Raw genomic sequence first — 15,517 nt, 5'->3', positions numbered from 1 at the left:
GAGTCGACGACAAGCAGCCAGCCGGCGCAGCCAGCCAGTGGCAGCTGCATGCACGGCGCATGTCCGCAGCGGGACCGTCACGTTGCATAGTTCGGTCCAATCAACAGAAACTTTCCTAACAGAGAATTGTAAGATGGCGACCGCCGAACCGGTGAGTACTTTCTGTAAAGAACACATGAAAACATATGAGGGTATTTTCGCTTCGATTACAGGGCGGTGTCGGCCGTAAACTTCACGTACAACTCTTAACGTTAGCCCGTGAATGCTTAATGAGCGTTGTTGGGGCCGCGCGTGTTGTTTTGAGTACTTCAAGTTTGTCTTGGGTGCCACGAGCGAGGCGTAAAACAGGAATGCTTGTTTGTGGAAATCTCCCAACTTTCAACGCTGACGTTACTGCTACCAATCGAGGGAAACACATTAACTCTCACCTGAAAACCAGTCACTTTTAGTGACGGACATTGCGCAGCAGTGAAGTGAACCTCTAAGAAATATGTGTTTATTAGAGGCACGTGAAATCATACCTTATATCCGAGGAGGACTTTATGTAAATAAAAATCCAGCTGTCAGAATGGTTCGACACATGACCTCTGCGGTCCGCCGTTAGCAGTGCTGTAAGCTGAGGTAAATGATGTAGAAGCACAGAAGGGACTCCTTATTTGTATTATCGTTAATATTAGTTAGTCTTTGTCTCGCATCATAGTGAAATGTGTTCCAGATGTTCGTAATGGATTCCGTAAACATCTGCTTCCGTCACGGAATTTAAGTGGATTAAGTTTCGTTTTAGGCTAAAATATCAGTTTCTTTTTTTTTTTAAAAAAAAAGGGACTTCTACTAGTGGAAACAAGTAAACAAGAGGAAAAACCAGAACTCAAACATGTTGTTTTCAGTTTTATTGTATATATGCAATAAATAAAATACCTTCTATTAGTGTTGAGCCTCCATCTATTTTTTAGGAAACTAACCCAAGTCCTTCCCAGCCTGATGAAGATGGAGCTGAGCAGACCGGACAAGAGATTGTGAGCCCAGAGGCCTACATCAAACACCCGCTCCAGAACAGGTAGAGACCGCAAGTTTATGTGAACCGACCCAAAGTTTTCCTTCAAGCAAGTCATGAAACTTTTGGTAACACCTCAGGACGCTTATTTGATGAGCTGTTCTACAGCGTTATTTAAATTAACTTTAATTTCAGTGGTTACCAGTACATAAAACCTGCATGTTTATATATTAAAAAAAGAAAACCTGTTGAATGACCCCAAAAAAGATTTCTGAAAACGTCTTAAAAACTCCCACAGTCTCAAAATTTCTTTATCTTTCCAGATAAAAACTAAAGATCAGAATTACTCGTTTAAATTATTTTATGCCAACAGTTGCTTTACTGTTATTTCTGGCAAAACAAACAAAAAAATACTGTGTGTTGCACTTTTTATCACATTATTGAATAGTAATTAATAGTATGGCTTGTCTGTTAAGGCCCAAATAATATATATATAATTGTTGCCTCACTTCCTATTACCAAATCGTGTCCAGTGTGTGTGAGTCGTCTGTGTGATGTGTTTCTAGGCCTGTAAATCAGTACTGCTTATCAGCTGAAGTCAAAAAGTCTGATAGTTTGTTCGCCTCCTTGCTTTGCATAACTGTTTGAGGACTGTTATTAAAGTTTCAAATTGTATAATAAAGCCTTAATTACTATTTTTAGAATAGCAATTAGGCAGGCTTTGCTTTAATTCAACGCGATTAAAGTCATTTTTGTCTAAGTGGCTTGAAAATTGTGCTTTGGAGGCAAAACAAAACAAAAGCATTTCAGTTGCCATTCACATAGGACATGCCAGCATCTTATCACGGTCAGCAAGAGCGACCGCTTGCAGATGTGTGTGGGAGTGGATAAATGTCAAGATGAAAAGTGCATCAAACTCCAGAGAAAATCCTGGTGACCTGTGTCAGACTCATGTTTGATCACAAGGCTCAGTTCAAGAACTGAATGACCGTTTCTCCTCATGGCCGAAGCAGCCGCTCATGCAGAAGTGAAAGAGAGACATGAATTGACCACTCACTGAAAACAATGAGTGCTGTGTTTACGGGAGGAAGAGGAGCCATTTACACAATTTGTCTGCACGATAGAAACATAAATAGAAGAACAAATGCAAATGTGTTTTGTTTCCAAGGTAGATCTAACAGTGTCTAACAGACTTGGCAGTCATAAAATGTCATAAATACACATTTAATAATTAAAATATGAAGTTATCTCAAATGTGTTTTTGATGGATCTTCAGTGTTTTCATTGATATCGCACAGCTAGAATTTCCAGATCCCACTCAACCCCCACCAAACACACACAATTAGATAATGCAATGGAACCGCATCATTAAATCATTGTTTGTCATTTACTTTCATGCTGAGTTTATATGTACAAAAAATGGTAACAGCAGGACAGTCAGATGAGCTGATGTAACAGTGCTTAGGCTGGGGATCAGTTTTGGCCCAGCAGGCTGGAAGGGCTGCAGTACACTCGTGGAAAATCTCACAGAAACCTCAGTCTTTGGAAAAGGCGAGATCAAACTGTAAAACACCTTTTCGGGTTTTCTCCATTTAATTATTAAATGGTAAAAGGACTGGCTTATGTGTCACATTTTTACTCCAAGTGAGACCTCAAAGCAGTTCTTTATGCTATGCCTGTCAGCGTGTTCTAACGATCACACTCATACACACACTGATGGATGGATCAGGGTAATTTGTGCTTCAGTATCTTTCCCAAGAAACACTTTGACATGCAGACTGGAGGAGCTGGGGATCAGTCTAGTATGAAACCGTTAAAACATCCAGCGTACAAACGCCGGACCATTAAATTGATGCTGCTTTGCTGATTAAAGTGATATATCCCATGATATTGATGTTCAAAGTTCTTTATTGAAAGAAAAATAGTAATAAAAATGTGAGATTTTGGCTTTAGATTGTGACACTTTGAGTGGGTGTAAATTATTTACAGATTTTTAACAGAGCTTAAGCTTGTGTTTTTCCATCTCTGAAAATTTAATGTGCGCAGCTCATGTAGGAATTCTAAAGGATCAAAAGACTGGGAAAAGTTAGGTGACTTAAAATGCCAGATTTCACCCCACCACCATAGACTTACTTTGTATGACTTCACTGGATAGTAGGGGTGGGGGGAAAAATCGATACTGTGTAGTATGGTGATATTTTGTTTGCTAATAATGTATCGATACAGGGACAGCAGAAATCGATATTTTGTTACAAAAAGGTTTTTGTGCTCTGACTTCAGAGCATGTTGATCCTTTTTCTGAGCAAGAATCCTGACATTCCTTCACTGTCCAAATGTGTTTAACTTGTTTTTGGCAGCAATAAACATGACAGTTTACTTATTTTAATTTAAGACATGTTTTATTTTAATTAAGTTTAAAACTTTTTTATTTAATGTAAAATTATATTTTGTTTTAATTTACTTTCAAATTCTTCAGTTGCTGAAAGGGCTGCATAGTTTTCATAAACTGCATAGTTCAGAATAGCTATAATTGTACCAGATGGTTGCGTTCAGTTAAGTTGGACTAGACTGTAATACAAACCGTTCAGTTTGTCAACAATAAAACTGAAATGAGAGAAAGACTGAGTGTGAGACTTTGTTATTAGATAGAATGAATATTGATAAAGTTTACCTTTATGTACAGAATCTGAATATTGCAAAATATTTTTAAAAAATTGCAATAATATCGTATCGTGCGTTAAGTATTGCAATAATATCGTATCATGGGATGTATGGTGATTTCCACCTCTACTGGATAGTTGTTAAAGTTACCGTACCAAGAAAACCAGCTGATTCTGATGGGCTCGTGGGCTCCCACAGCCAGTTGTCTCAGTCTCAGAACAAGATTATTCATCTTCTTATTATATTAATAAACACATTTGGACTTTTGTTGTGCGTTTCATCACAAGTTTGGTCTTAAATTACCCCCTAATCTGTAGACATGTGGTAAATACACAGTATGTGTCAGTAAATGTAATTGATTGATTGCATTTTCTTAATTAAAATCTGGATGATTCATTGATAAAATGGAAAAACTCATATATAGAGTGTTTTATTAAATTGTACCCGTATCCATGTATTTATGCATGCAGAGCGTCAGATTCAAGCCTTTTTTATTTCCCCACAGTAAGACTGTGATTGTCTGTGATGGCGTGGTGACCTGTCCAGTGGGGTTCAGTGTTTTTCCTCTCAATCCATACTTGGAAAGTATCCAAGTACCTTCTGTGCTGAATACAAATAAGCTGTGAATGAATATTTTATGCATATTTAAATTCCACAAGGGTCTTTATGTCCAAAAGGGTCAAATATAAAAGCCAAACTCGACTGAGATCCAGTCAGCTAAAAGAAAAGTTGGCTCCTAAACACTTTAGTGGTGGCTCACAGCTCATTTTGATGAGACGGAAAATGCTAATGGCTAAATATCCCAAAATACTGACAGTGGCATAAAGCATCTGAAACGGATTAATGTTATTTGTATTGACAGTGATGTGCATTTCTCAGTCCCACATTGTTTTCAGGGTCAAAGGGTGATTGAGCCTGTTGAAGTCCATGAGAGGGATTGTGTAACGTATGTGGCCTTAGATCATGGCCTATAACTAAACATTCAAACGTCTGATAAACCGGTTCACTAGAAAAATTCACACGACGTTCTAACTGCTCATCAAACACTCTGCTCTGTGGATTTAGTACAGCTGGAGATATTTGGCTTATTATTCAGACCTTATTTGGCTCATATGAGTCTATCTGCTTTAATTCTTTATTAGTTTCATTTTTTTGCCAGCCTGTTGCTGAATTATTAGAGAGTTTAGTGTTGAGCATTTGGGACAAGCATCATCTGCATCTCGTGCATCCATACGTTGCTCATTTGCCCAGAAGTTTGCCTTTGTTTACATTGTGTGTGTGTGTGTGTAATAATGGGCCTATTATATTTATGCTAATTTTTGTTTTCTGCTTAAAACAACAGATGGTCTCTGTGGTTCTTCAAGAATGACAAGAGCAAAACATGGCAGGCCAACCTGCGACTCATCTCTAAATTTGACACAGTTGAAGATTTCTGGGCGTAAGGAACGATAAATGTTCTGTGCTCTCACTGAGAAACAAGCTGTGAGATACCCTGACTATATAGTATGTTGTGAAATATGATTTTATTAATGCTTTTTTGTCTTTATTTCAGTCTCTACAACCATATCCAGTTGTCAAGCAACCTCATGTCAGGCTGTGATTACTCACTTTTCAAGGTATGTTTGATTCGTTTACCTTTTCTGGACAAAAGCAGTGAGTGTTGACTTTAATGCACATACATTTAATTAAATTGGGGTTTTTAGTGACCTTTGCTTGTCAGTGTCTTCTTTAACAGTCTGTATTTTAAGTAAAAGTCTTTACATAGATATGAGATTTGGCATTTGTGCTAGTTTTAGTTGTTTTGAGATACTAAATAAGCAAATAAAAGGCCCGAGGCCTCTTCCACATTTGAAGTACAGGAATAGAGATCAGTTAAATGTTTTAAACCGATATCCTATTATTATTTTAGACATTGTAAAACAATATCAGGTACTCCTGTACTGAAGTTGACTGCTTTGAGGGTCTGTCCCACAGCCCACATCATACCCCTCAAGGCAGTGGTAGTCCAAACACCGAACAGAAACAAATAAAGCTTCTGCAAACAGAACAATACCTGCCTGAACTGCCAAGACAAGAGTTCCAGTAAAAGCAGCAGCATCATTGCTGGAGGGAAGGGAGACAAGAAGAAGCCAGCTCACAGCCAGGAGAGAGAGGATGAGTTAAAGTGATAAAAAGAGTACTGGACTCAAGCCTTTATGTAGGCAAGGCAAGTTTATTTGTATAGCACAATTCAACAACAAGGTGATTCAAAGTGCTTTACAGAGACATTAGAAACAAAAAAAATAAAAAGCATGATTTAAAATTGATTAAAACAAACAAAACAGTATATAAAATCAGAACAGTAGATAAAATCAGTAGTTAAAATGTAAGTTTTGAAATTTAAGCTTAAGTGCAGATTTGGTGCTTTATTCAAATGCAGCTGAGAACAGGTGAGTCTTCAACCTGGATTTAAATAAACTGAGTGTTTCAGCTGATCTGAGGCTTTCTGGGAGTTTGTTCCAGATATAAGGAGCATAAAAGCTGAATGCAGCTTCTCCGTGTCTGGTTCTGACTCTGGGAACTGATAAAAGACCGGATCCAGATGACCTGAGGGATCTGGAAGGTTCATACTGGGTCATGAGGTCACTGATGTATTTTGGACCTAAACCATTCAGAGCTTTATAGACCAGCATCAGAACTTTAAAGTCTATAGTCTATGTAGGATCACACCAGTGATTATCAGCCATCATCTGTACAGATTTACATTAAGGAAATCTTCTGGGAAATAAAAACCTTAAAAATCTGGAAATAAGTTGAAGGTGAATCTTTAAGAAAAAGGTGTTTCAGCACTCGCTGCATACACGCTGACTTTTGATATCTTTTCATTTATCCGTCGCAAACATATAATGCCTAACTGTGGGACAGATACATTGCTTGCAGGCAACGTTGAAACCTCGTTCTTAGAGGCTGCTCGGGATGTGTGCTGACAATTTGAACTATCGCTGCAGGATGGCATTGAACCCATGTGGGAGGATGAGAGGAACAAGCGTGGCGGGCGCTGGCTAGTTACACTCAACAAGCAGCAGAGGAGATTAGACCTGGACCGCTACTGGCTGGAAACTGTAGGTTTGACTGTGCTTGTGCTCTTCATCCCATTGCTTAAACCAGTGACAATAATAATTATTTCTCTAACGTCTCTCCAAAGCAGTACATTTATTACATGCTGGCAGCCATAATTAGTTACACCATGTTATCATTACACTTGTTGCCTGCAGAAAGGGGTGATTACAACCAAGCGTATCTTTCAGAGCTGAACCGAGCCGCAGCTCAGATTGATTTCATGTTCTTGGCAGCAAATGTGCGATTGCTGTGAGTGCGTGTTGAGCTGCAGGTTTGAGATCACAACCTGGTCAAATGAGAGCAATTGAAAATTGGTTTGCTTGCTTGGTGCTAACAGCAAGCGATGCTCAGCACAGATGCAGGAAAGAAAAGAAAAACATTTTCGCAAGATATAAGAAATATCACCGGGATGTTGGAACACTTATACTGTGTTGAATTAATACATATGGCCACCTGGGGCAGCAGTGAGCGCTACAATCAGCCAACCAATCAGCAAGTTACCAAATATTATTTCTAGGCAAGTTTTTAAATGCGATAACTCGAGAACAAGGTGACATATAGTCTTAAAATTCATACAATAGATGCAACTACTAAAAATGTTGGTGAATTTGAATGTCAGTGATGTTGACCTGGAGGTTGAGGTGACTAAGATTCAAATCTCAAGGTCAACATCAGAGATTGTTTTCAGATAATCTTGTGACTTCAATAAGGGCGTCGCCTACGTGTAAAAGTTCACAAGTTTAAATCTCAACGAGAACCAGGCAGCATTTTAAATCTCGCCTGATGAATGGCTACTGCCTACATGGCGCTGTTGGCAGTGCAGAGCCGATTCTTCCTTGGTGCCATTTCAGCAGGTTTTAAGATCTAATCTTGCATAGCTCCACAAAATATAAAGTTTGGGGTAATTTCAGTGGGAAGCCAGTTGCAGCGCACAGCAGTAGCAGTATTTTTTGCAGTAGCCCCGCACACAGCCACATATTTAAACTGTTTCATCATTCAGTCTGCCTTCTTTTGGTTACCAAGTCCGTGCCTGCTTTTTGGCCATAGCACCCCAGTAGGTTGTAGATGAACCACTGGCTCTGCATCTGTGGGAAAAGCGTAGTAGAGCCATCTCAGACCTGGCTCCCACACAATCGCTCGTGGTTAGCAGCAAATGTGTTTTGCAAGAATATTCTCCATTAGTCATTCAATTTGACAGGATCCTGTTATATATCATACAGGCCTGGATCAGGGCCAGCGAGATCCAAATTCAATTATATTGATACTCCTAGACAAAGACCATGCTTTTTTGTTGTTGTTGTTGTTGGTATGGTACTTGCGCCAATTGGCCTGGTGGCTATATATAAATAAAAATATATATTTTTAAATTTCTTTGTAAGATAAAAAACATTTAAATACTAGTTTTGAAATTAACATTCTTTGTATCTCTAAAATTTTTTTTGCAGTTTAAATCCTGTAGGATATATTTATATATACCAGTGGTTCTCATAATTTTCACAATAAGTACCACCTCATAAAATATATGGCTCTTAATGTCGGTCATAAGGGTGGTACTTTAAAGTACAGTAGTATAGGCCTGTTTAACACCGTATACAGTTTACACGAGACAATTTTCTTTCTTATATGAATGTTATTTATTTTAACTGTCATAAACAGGATGTGACAAGTGATAAAAATAACAACTGTACTGCATTAAAACATCCACAGCAGGTGGGATATCCAATCTTTAAGTGACGATTTGATGAAACCTGCTTCTGGGTCTAAGTAGAGTTAGAGTCTGAGTTTATTAAGGCTGTTATATTTTTAACATGTTTTAAAGCTTTGTGTCTTGTTCTATTTAATCTCAACAAGCCCCTGAAAATAAGTCAGTGATCACTGTCGGCCTGTCTCGGTTTTTATCATCACTATTCATTTTAAAGCTCGGTTTTTAAAACCTTACGATGTCACTAAACCCCAGTCATGCAGCAGTATATTAATGACAAACCTCGTATTGTGGATGGATTATCTCAGTTGTTCTCCTGAAAGAAGTTTGGTCCGTTTACATCAATACATCAATTTAACTTTTATTGACTGGAAAAAAAGTTAGCGTTCATCCTCCAGCTTCACTTTGTTTATGTTATGCTAACCATAGCTGTGTAGCTAGTTACCACGTAGCACATCGTTATATACCAGCTAGCCAAACTTCACTAACCCTACAAACATCACTGCTGTTTAGGTTTCTGGCTTTATATCGGAAGTGATAGCAGAGCTGTACGTTTTAATTTTTCAGAAATCCCTCAATCAGAACATGGTATATTATTTAATCTTAAAAAAAATCTTTGAAGACTTCCCACGTATCACTAGAGGGAGCCCACGTGCCACCAGTGGTACACATCCCACAGTTTGAGAACCACTGATATATAGGATAGGATTCAGTTACAGTATATAGGGTGAATCAGTGGGTTATTCACATTACGATTTTATTTAATAGGATCAAAAAACAATTTCTTCTTCCAAAGCTGGAAGAACTCAACTCAACTCAAGTAAAAGTAAATTCTTACTAAATTTCTTCCTGTTCTGACCTGCCATTGATCCTGAACTTTACTGAAGTGAATCATCAGAAGATCGGTTAATGAAAAAACACCAAGAACCCTTTAATGTTCTGCTCGTGTGACGATCAGTCTGAAGATATCGAAGCTGTCAGAACAAAATGTGTTCAGATGCTGCTGAAATATCACACTGGGATTAAGTAGTAACTTCAGAAATAATAATGTCAGCGTAAAATGCCACCAAATACTATGTCGTGTCACTGATTTTGAAAAAGCAGAAATCCTTAAAAATGTCAGCTCCCCAGTAATGAATACGACAAGCCTCAACGACCTCACTGCCTTTTCTCTTTTCGCAAAGAATGAGGATTTCAAGTTGCTGTCAAAATAAAGATGTGATTCATTATGTCAAGACAACAGCTTTTCTTCCTCCGCATCGTCTCACCAGCTGCTGTGCTTAGTCGGAGAGGCCTTTGACGACTACAGCGACGATGTCTGCGGAGCCGTGGTCAACGTCCGCACAAAAGGGGATAAAATAGCCGTCTGGACGTCAGACTACGAGAACCGCGAAGCTGTAACGCACATAGGGTGAGGCAGATCAGATCGCAGTCTGTTTAAGCACTGAAGGCCTCCTCAGCCTCTTACGTTGTCATTTGGTATTTCAACAGGAGAGTTTACAAGGAACGCTTGGGGCTTCCTGTGAAGATGACTATTGGTTACCAGTCTCATGCAGACACCGCTACCAAAAGCGGTTCAACCACCAAGAACAAATTTGTTGTTTGAGAAAGCCCTTATGTGCCTCTTTTCATTTTCTTGTCTTATTTTGTTGTTGGTGCACATGTTTACTTTGCTGCAAAAGACTCTGCGGAATGCAATCTGGAAGGAAATAAAGAGTTCATGCCAAATGTTGCCATAACCTGCCCAGGAACTTATACCACAGGAAAAAAGAAATGCAATGGAAAACAGATGAATGCAAAAACTTCCACGAACACTAATAATGAGAAGTATTAATAGTGGATGTCATTTAGAGTGCTTCATTTTGTACTAAACAAAATCGTTCTGATTTTATATTTTTATTTTGCGAATGGCAGGGAATCAGAAAATGTATATTTCTCACCCGTTTTACAGCATCGTTGGTTTGGCTGTAATCCTTATTGACATTAAACTCTTTTAATTTATTATATTAATTTGCTTGCATATTATTAGAACGTTAGACCTTCGTTTTATGCTTCTTCTTTTTTTTGCCTTGAGCCATTGCACGTAATCAACCTTTTTAAAGTGTTTCATGACATATATTCATTTGAGTGTTAATATAATTAAAACATTGGTTTTGCAATTATTAACTGTTAAATTGTGGATTTATTTTTGTTGCTTTCTGTAAGTGGTACATTCCTTGTTATAAACGCTTTACTAATTGACTTGTGGTGGTGCTCTATTGATGGACACTGACTTTTTGAAGTTGACTTATCAGCAGTGACGGGCAGAGCAGCCGTGAAGTAAAAAGACTAATGTAGATATGATTATACTTAAGAAAAGAGCACTTGGTGTGAAATCTGGCTCTGCCTCGTTTTAAGATCCCTTAAAATGTCAGTAAAAAACACTTGTGAGAGAAAAGATTAGTGTGGGAAACGCGGCGTCAGTCCATTGCCACCAGAGCAGCTTTCAAATGTCACTTCGTCGTGACAAATATCATCACGTTCTCGGTGTTCTTCTAATAAACCAGCAGGCGACGCTTCTACACAGATCCTTCTTGATCTGATGAAGCTTTAAGTGGCTCTTTAATGAGGTCCCTGCTGCAGTTCTGGCTGTAACCTTTAAAGCCCAGCTGTTTATTCATGTAAGATCCTTTACAAGCATGCACTTACATGATAAACACCGTAAGTAAAACATGTAATAATGTATTCTGTTTAGAGCAGATGCTTCAAAATATCTCGAATCAGTAATTAGTCTGCACCAGTGCAGCAAAATGCCACAGTAACCTGACAGATTTTTGTACTTTTAACTAATATGTAAGATTTCTATGCTAATAAAACGTTAAATAACTTAATAAATCAGATACAGCAATTTAAAAAAAAAAACAACATTTCTATTGTAAAGATTATACACAAGCACAGTAAACGACCTTGGGGCAGATTCGAGTGATTAAATCTTTCAAAGAATAAATGAATAACAGAATTAACAGGTAGTTAGAATAAAAAAATGTCTGAAATGTGCTTCAACTGGCAAATTTGGGAGGAAAAAATAAAGACAAAGGTTAAAACTTGTTGTAACATAATTGAAGGGCCTTAAGTGTCATCGATCAACAGGACTGTAAGGTCTAATAAGCCTTTGGAAATCCATTCCAACAGACCAAGTCTTAATGTGTTCTGCAAAAGCTGAAATCACTAAGAATTGATCAACCTTTTAACACTGCATCGAGGCCATTCGTTTTAAAAAAAAAAAAATGTAAGAAACATCTTCCTAATTCCCTTTTGTCAAATTCAGATTTGCAGTGTCTCAGAGGTGCCTTAATGGAGGAGCTGCACAGAGGGGATTAAACAGGAGATAATGGATTTCAGTCCGTCTGCAGTGCTGTGTGGAGTCTGCACTGAGCTTTTAAACACAACTGCCATTAGTTGCTTATCAGCTGCAGTATAGCAGCTATAGAAAGCATTCAGACATCTTCACATGCTGAAGAGGTCTATTGTGTTGTACATTTCATTTTAAGTAGAGAGAGTTGTATGTTTTCCTCTCAAGCTACGCTGAGTAACCTTTTACCTTAAACGTAACTGTGAGTTGGAGTGGATCGTTTTTGGCTCAGTTTTTCCTTCCCTTAGTTTAGTTTATCTGTTGTTGGTTCTGCACCCAGTAACATGGTGTTCCCACCATCTCCATCCTTTGCTCTAACGACTGTGATAACCAGATAATAAGTGTGAATCGGGCCAAATAATTCTTTCATTGTGCTCTGAACAGAGATGGGCAGTAACACGTAACTTGTATTCGTATTCGTTACTTTTTTCAAGTAACGAGTAAAGTAAGGGATTACTATTGCAAAAACGGTAATTAGATTACCGTTACTTTCCCGTAGGAACGCTGCGTTACTAAATCCGTGATTTTTTTGCGAGAATGTCTCATGACAGTGACGTAAGCAAGTGCGACGTTTGTGACAACAGCTGTGTGCAGATCAACAATGAATCATATACGAATGCGGGAGAGAGTATGAGCGTGCAGCGTTTAAAGCGTGGAAGTACTGACCTTACTTTGAGTTTGATTCCATAAAAAGTGACAAAAACATTAGCGTCTGTTGTGCGTGGGAAGAAAACTTCTTTTTACAGCGAAAAAAAACCCCCTAAACTTCCAAGCAAGCACCAAGCAAGCACCGAGTAGCTACGACGTGATGGGAAACTCACAGACAAACTCGCGGATTCTTCCACTGACCGCAGCACACCTGCACCAGGGTAAACCTCCGCCTACCCTAGTCCTGCTTTACAGGTGAAAATAGAGCAAAAGGACCGCTAGTCTTTGACTTTATTTATTTTCTGCTGTGTTTTACTTGCATCTATTTGAAAGACTGAGTGTAAACACACAAAAAAAAATTAGTTTATGTGCTGGAATGTGCAGAAAATAGGTTTAAATATTAAACAAATTTCTTCCAGTCAGAGAATGTTGCATTTAATTACATTTTTGCTTGATGCATAAAGTTAAAAGATTAAAACCAATAAAACAAGTTTTAAAAAGAGACTTTTCCATTTGATTACATTTTGTATGATGGATTATGTAGAAAAAGTAGAATTGGGCTGAAAGATCTATCGCTTTATCACCTATTCAGTTGTAAATCGTGTTTTTACAAAGTATCTAAGTAATTAATTACTTTTGAAAATAAGTAATCAGTAAAGTAACGGGATTACTTTTTGGGGGAAGTAATCAGTGATTAGTTACTGATTACTTTTTTCAAGTAACTTGACCAACACTGGCTCTGAATTCTTTAAATACCGTCTCCCAAATCCCAAAAGTCCAACTTGGCTGTCATTTGCGTTTTGCTAAGAGTAGCTTCTGTCTAGCTGCTCTGACATAAAGTGATGAATTGAATGAAATGGTTTTCTTTCCAGCCCGTCTTCACATCCCTGCTGAGGACTTCTGAAGCTCGGTGAGTGACTTGTTCACCTTTCTGACCAAAGCTGCTCTTGTAAATTGCTTAATTTAGCCAGCTGCAGGAGGTCTGGTGGTTCCAAATTTCTTCAATTTCACAGGTTTTGTGGTAACAGTGCTCTTGGGAAAACCTTTAAAAGGATTTAAAACCCTCCCTGTGAGCTATGGCTCGCCCCGTTTTTGCCTACAGAGACTTGGATTTCATGGCTTTAATTTGTCCTATGATACAGTGTGAGTTGTGGGACATTCACAGGTGTGTGCCCATCTCTGTCCAATCAGTTTAGTTTGACACAACTTCAGTCATGTTCTACACTCATCCCAACGATAGTTGGTTTTTTGACATCATGAACATAGACAAATATAACACTTTTATTCTTTCTGTAGCAAATTGTAATAAAAGCAAGCCTGTAAACACGAGGCTACTGACATGGTCACTTTATTAAACGGGGTTACGGACTAACACTGGCACCAATGAATGCAATCAATGTAGCAAATTGAATCGAGCATAATTTTCTCAGTCTCCAGTCTGCTGTAGGGCCCGCCGGGCCTTCCTGTTTCCCAATCAGCGGCACTTATCCAAATCCCAAAGCTTCCAATGTGAGACAAGGGTCACGTCAGTCAGACAGAAGATGTAGTCCAGGCGGGGAAATGTGAAATGAAGGCTGAAATGAGCAGATTTCAAAAAGGACAAAGCGGTTTTGGAGCCAAAAAGAGCAAAGAGCCAAAACATTGAATATTGTTACTGTGGAATTTTCACCTAGCTGGTTTGTTTTACTGCGGCTCTGAGTATTCCACGTATGCTGCGACTGCTGGCAGGTTTTAATAGGTAATCATTTCACTGCTGTCCATCACTTTACACTGGAGGGAGCTGCAGCCCCATTTAACTTTAAATTGGTGTTTGTAAGGCCAGTAGGCAGTGCGGGCAAGGATTTGTTTACAGCCCTTAGTCTACATTGTTTTAGCTTTCATCTTTAAAGGCAGTGGTTTAGGAGCTTACCGTCGTGTGGATTGCACTGCTGTCAGTCTGGGTGTTTCCTATCTCGGGCTTTGATGGCTGCAGCTCAATTCATAGGAAAAAAGAAATTAAGTTATGGCGCAACAGGAGCTGAAAGAGGCATTGTGTTTGTGCAGAGGTGAAGAGGAAGTTTCAAAGAATGAGCAAAAGCAGAAAACATGAAAACACAACTTTTTCATCTGTTTGCGAGACTGAGAGTAAAAGCTCTCACGAGTAGACTCTCATAGTGGCTGAAAAGCAGTGCACAGAAACAAATGCCGTCCATAAGACTGAGCATTTAACATCAAAGAATTGTATGTTGCCAGAAGCTATAATTAGGACATAATACTGTGTAATACCCCACAGCTAAAGGATTCAAGGAAAAGCCATTTGTAAAGCTCAACTATTTCTCAGCTTTCCATTCTCTAGACGGCTGATCAGTTTTCCCAAGGGCCCATTCGAGTCCCTCATTTATCTTCATGTATTGTAAGGATCAATGGCGGGATTTGTTAACCCAGATTAAATGAACGAAGGGGGTAATCAGACAGGCAGTTAGCCCACTTTGCGTGATCGAAAACACTTAGATTAAATTGAAATCCCAGGCGCATATATTTAAAATATATGTATCGACACACCATCACAGAAGCACACAGGACACAGCCGTGCAGTGTAAAGCAGTTATTGCATTGCATCGTGAGGCATTTAGTATCGATCCAAATAACTCCCTGTGCACCTATTTGAGACCGAGTCCTGACAGCCCACTCAGAAGAAACAGCATATTATTTCCATGTTAGCTTCACTTTGCTGGCGCTGAATGCGCTGGAGGATTGATTTGAACATTTCATTGATCACCTTTACGACACAGGGCTGAAGAGCGATTTTCCTTAACTTTCAAATATGAGATCCCGAGGCCTGAGGATGCTTACTGGTGCTCTGAGGAAACAGTGGGAAAATGTCCAAGATTTTCCAAACTTGGCCTGCCAGCAGGTCTTAAGGTGGGCTGGAATGGCGTTCTGCCACCTTCAATCTGACAGGTGGTTAGATACAATGCAGGCTCTCACAGCTGATGTCATTCGGACAGTCAAGTCACCACATGGTCCCGTCTGCACACTCGCT

General features: G+C 38.9%; 1 protein-coding gene across 2 annotated transcripts; it reads left to right on the top strand.

Moving 5' to 3' along the window:
• The first annotated feature begins 25 nt into the window (after positions 1 to 25).
• On the top strand, positions 26 to 10,697 carry eif4eb (eukaryotic translation initiation factor 4eb). Of its 2 annotated transcripts, XM_085143795.1 has the most exons (7): positions 26 to 151; positions 954 to 1,057; positions 4,998 to 5,093; positions 5,208 to 5,271; positions 6,643 to 6,756; positions 9,728 to 9,867; positions 9,948 to 10,697. In XM_085143795.1, the coding sequence occupies exons 1-7, from the start codon at positions 134 to 136 to the stop codon at positions 10,060 to 10,062; spliced, it is 651 nt and encodes a 216-aa protein (XP_084999921.1). In that variant the 5' UTR covers positions 26 to 133; the 3' UTR covers positions 10,063 to 10,697. The 2 variants fall into 2 exon arrangements, with proteins under 2 accessions (XP_084999921.1, XP_084999922.1); XM_085143796.1 differs by lacking the exon at positions 6,643 to 6,756.
• The last annotated feature ends 4,820 nt before the right edge of the window (positions 10,698 to 15,517 follow it).

This window comes from Neolamprologus multifasciatus, chromosome 19, assembly GCF_963576455.1.
Source record: "Neolamprologus multifasciatus chromosome 19, fNeoMul1.2, whole genome shotgun sequence".
Taxonomy (NCBI): domain Eukaryota; kingdom Metazoa; phylum Chordata; class Actinopteri; order Cichliformes; family Cichlidae; genus Neolamprologus; species Neolamprologus multifasciatus.
This window is presented reverse-complemented; position numbering and strand designations above follow the sequence as displayed.

Coding starts and splice junctions, on each gene's coding strand:
- eif4eb (XM_085143795.1), top strand. Junction 5,094..5,207: donor ACAGTTGAAGATTTCTGGGC/GTAAGGAACGAT, acceptor TCTTTATTTCAG/TCTCTACAACCATATCCAGT. Junction 9,868..9,947: donor GAAGCTGTAACGCACATAGG/GTGAGGCAGATC, acceptor GTATTTCAACAG/GAGAGTTTACAAGGAACGCT.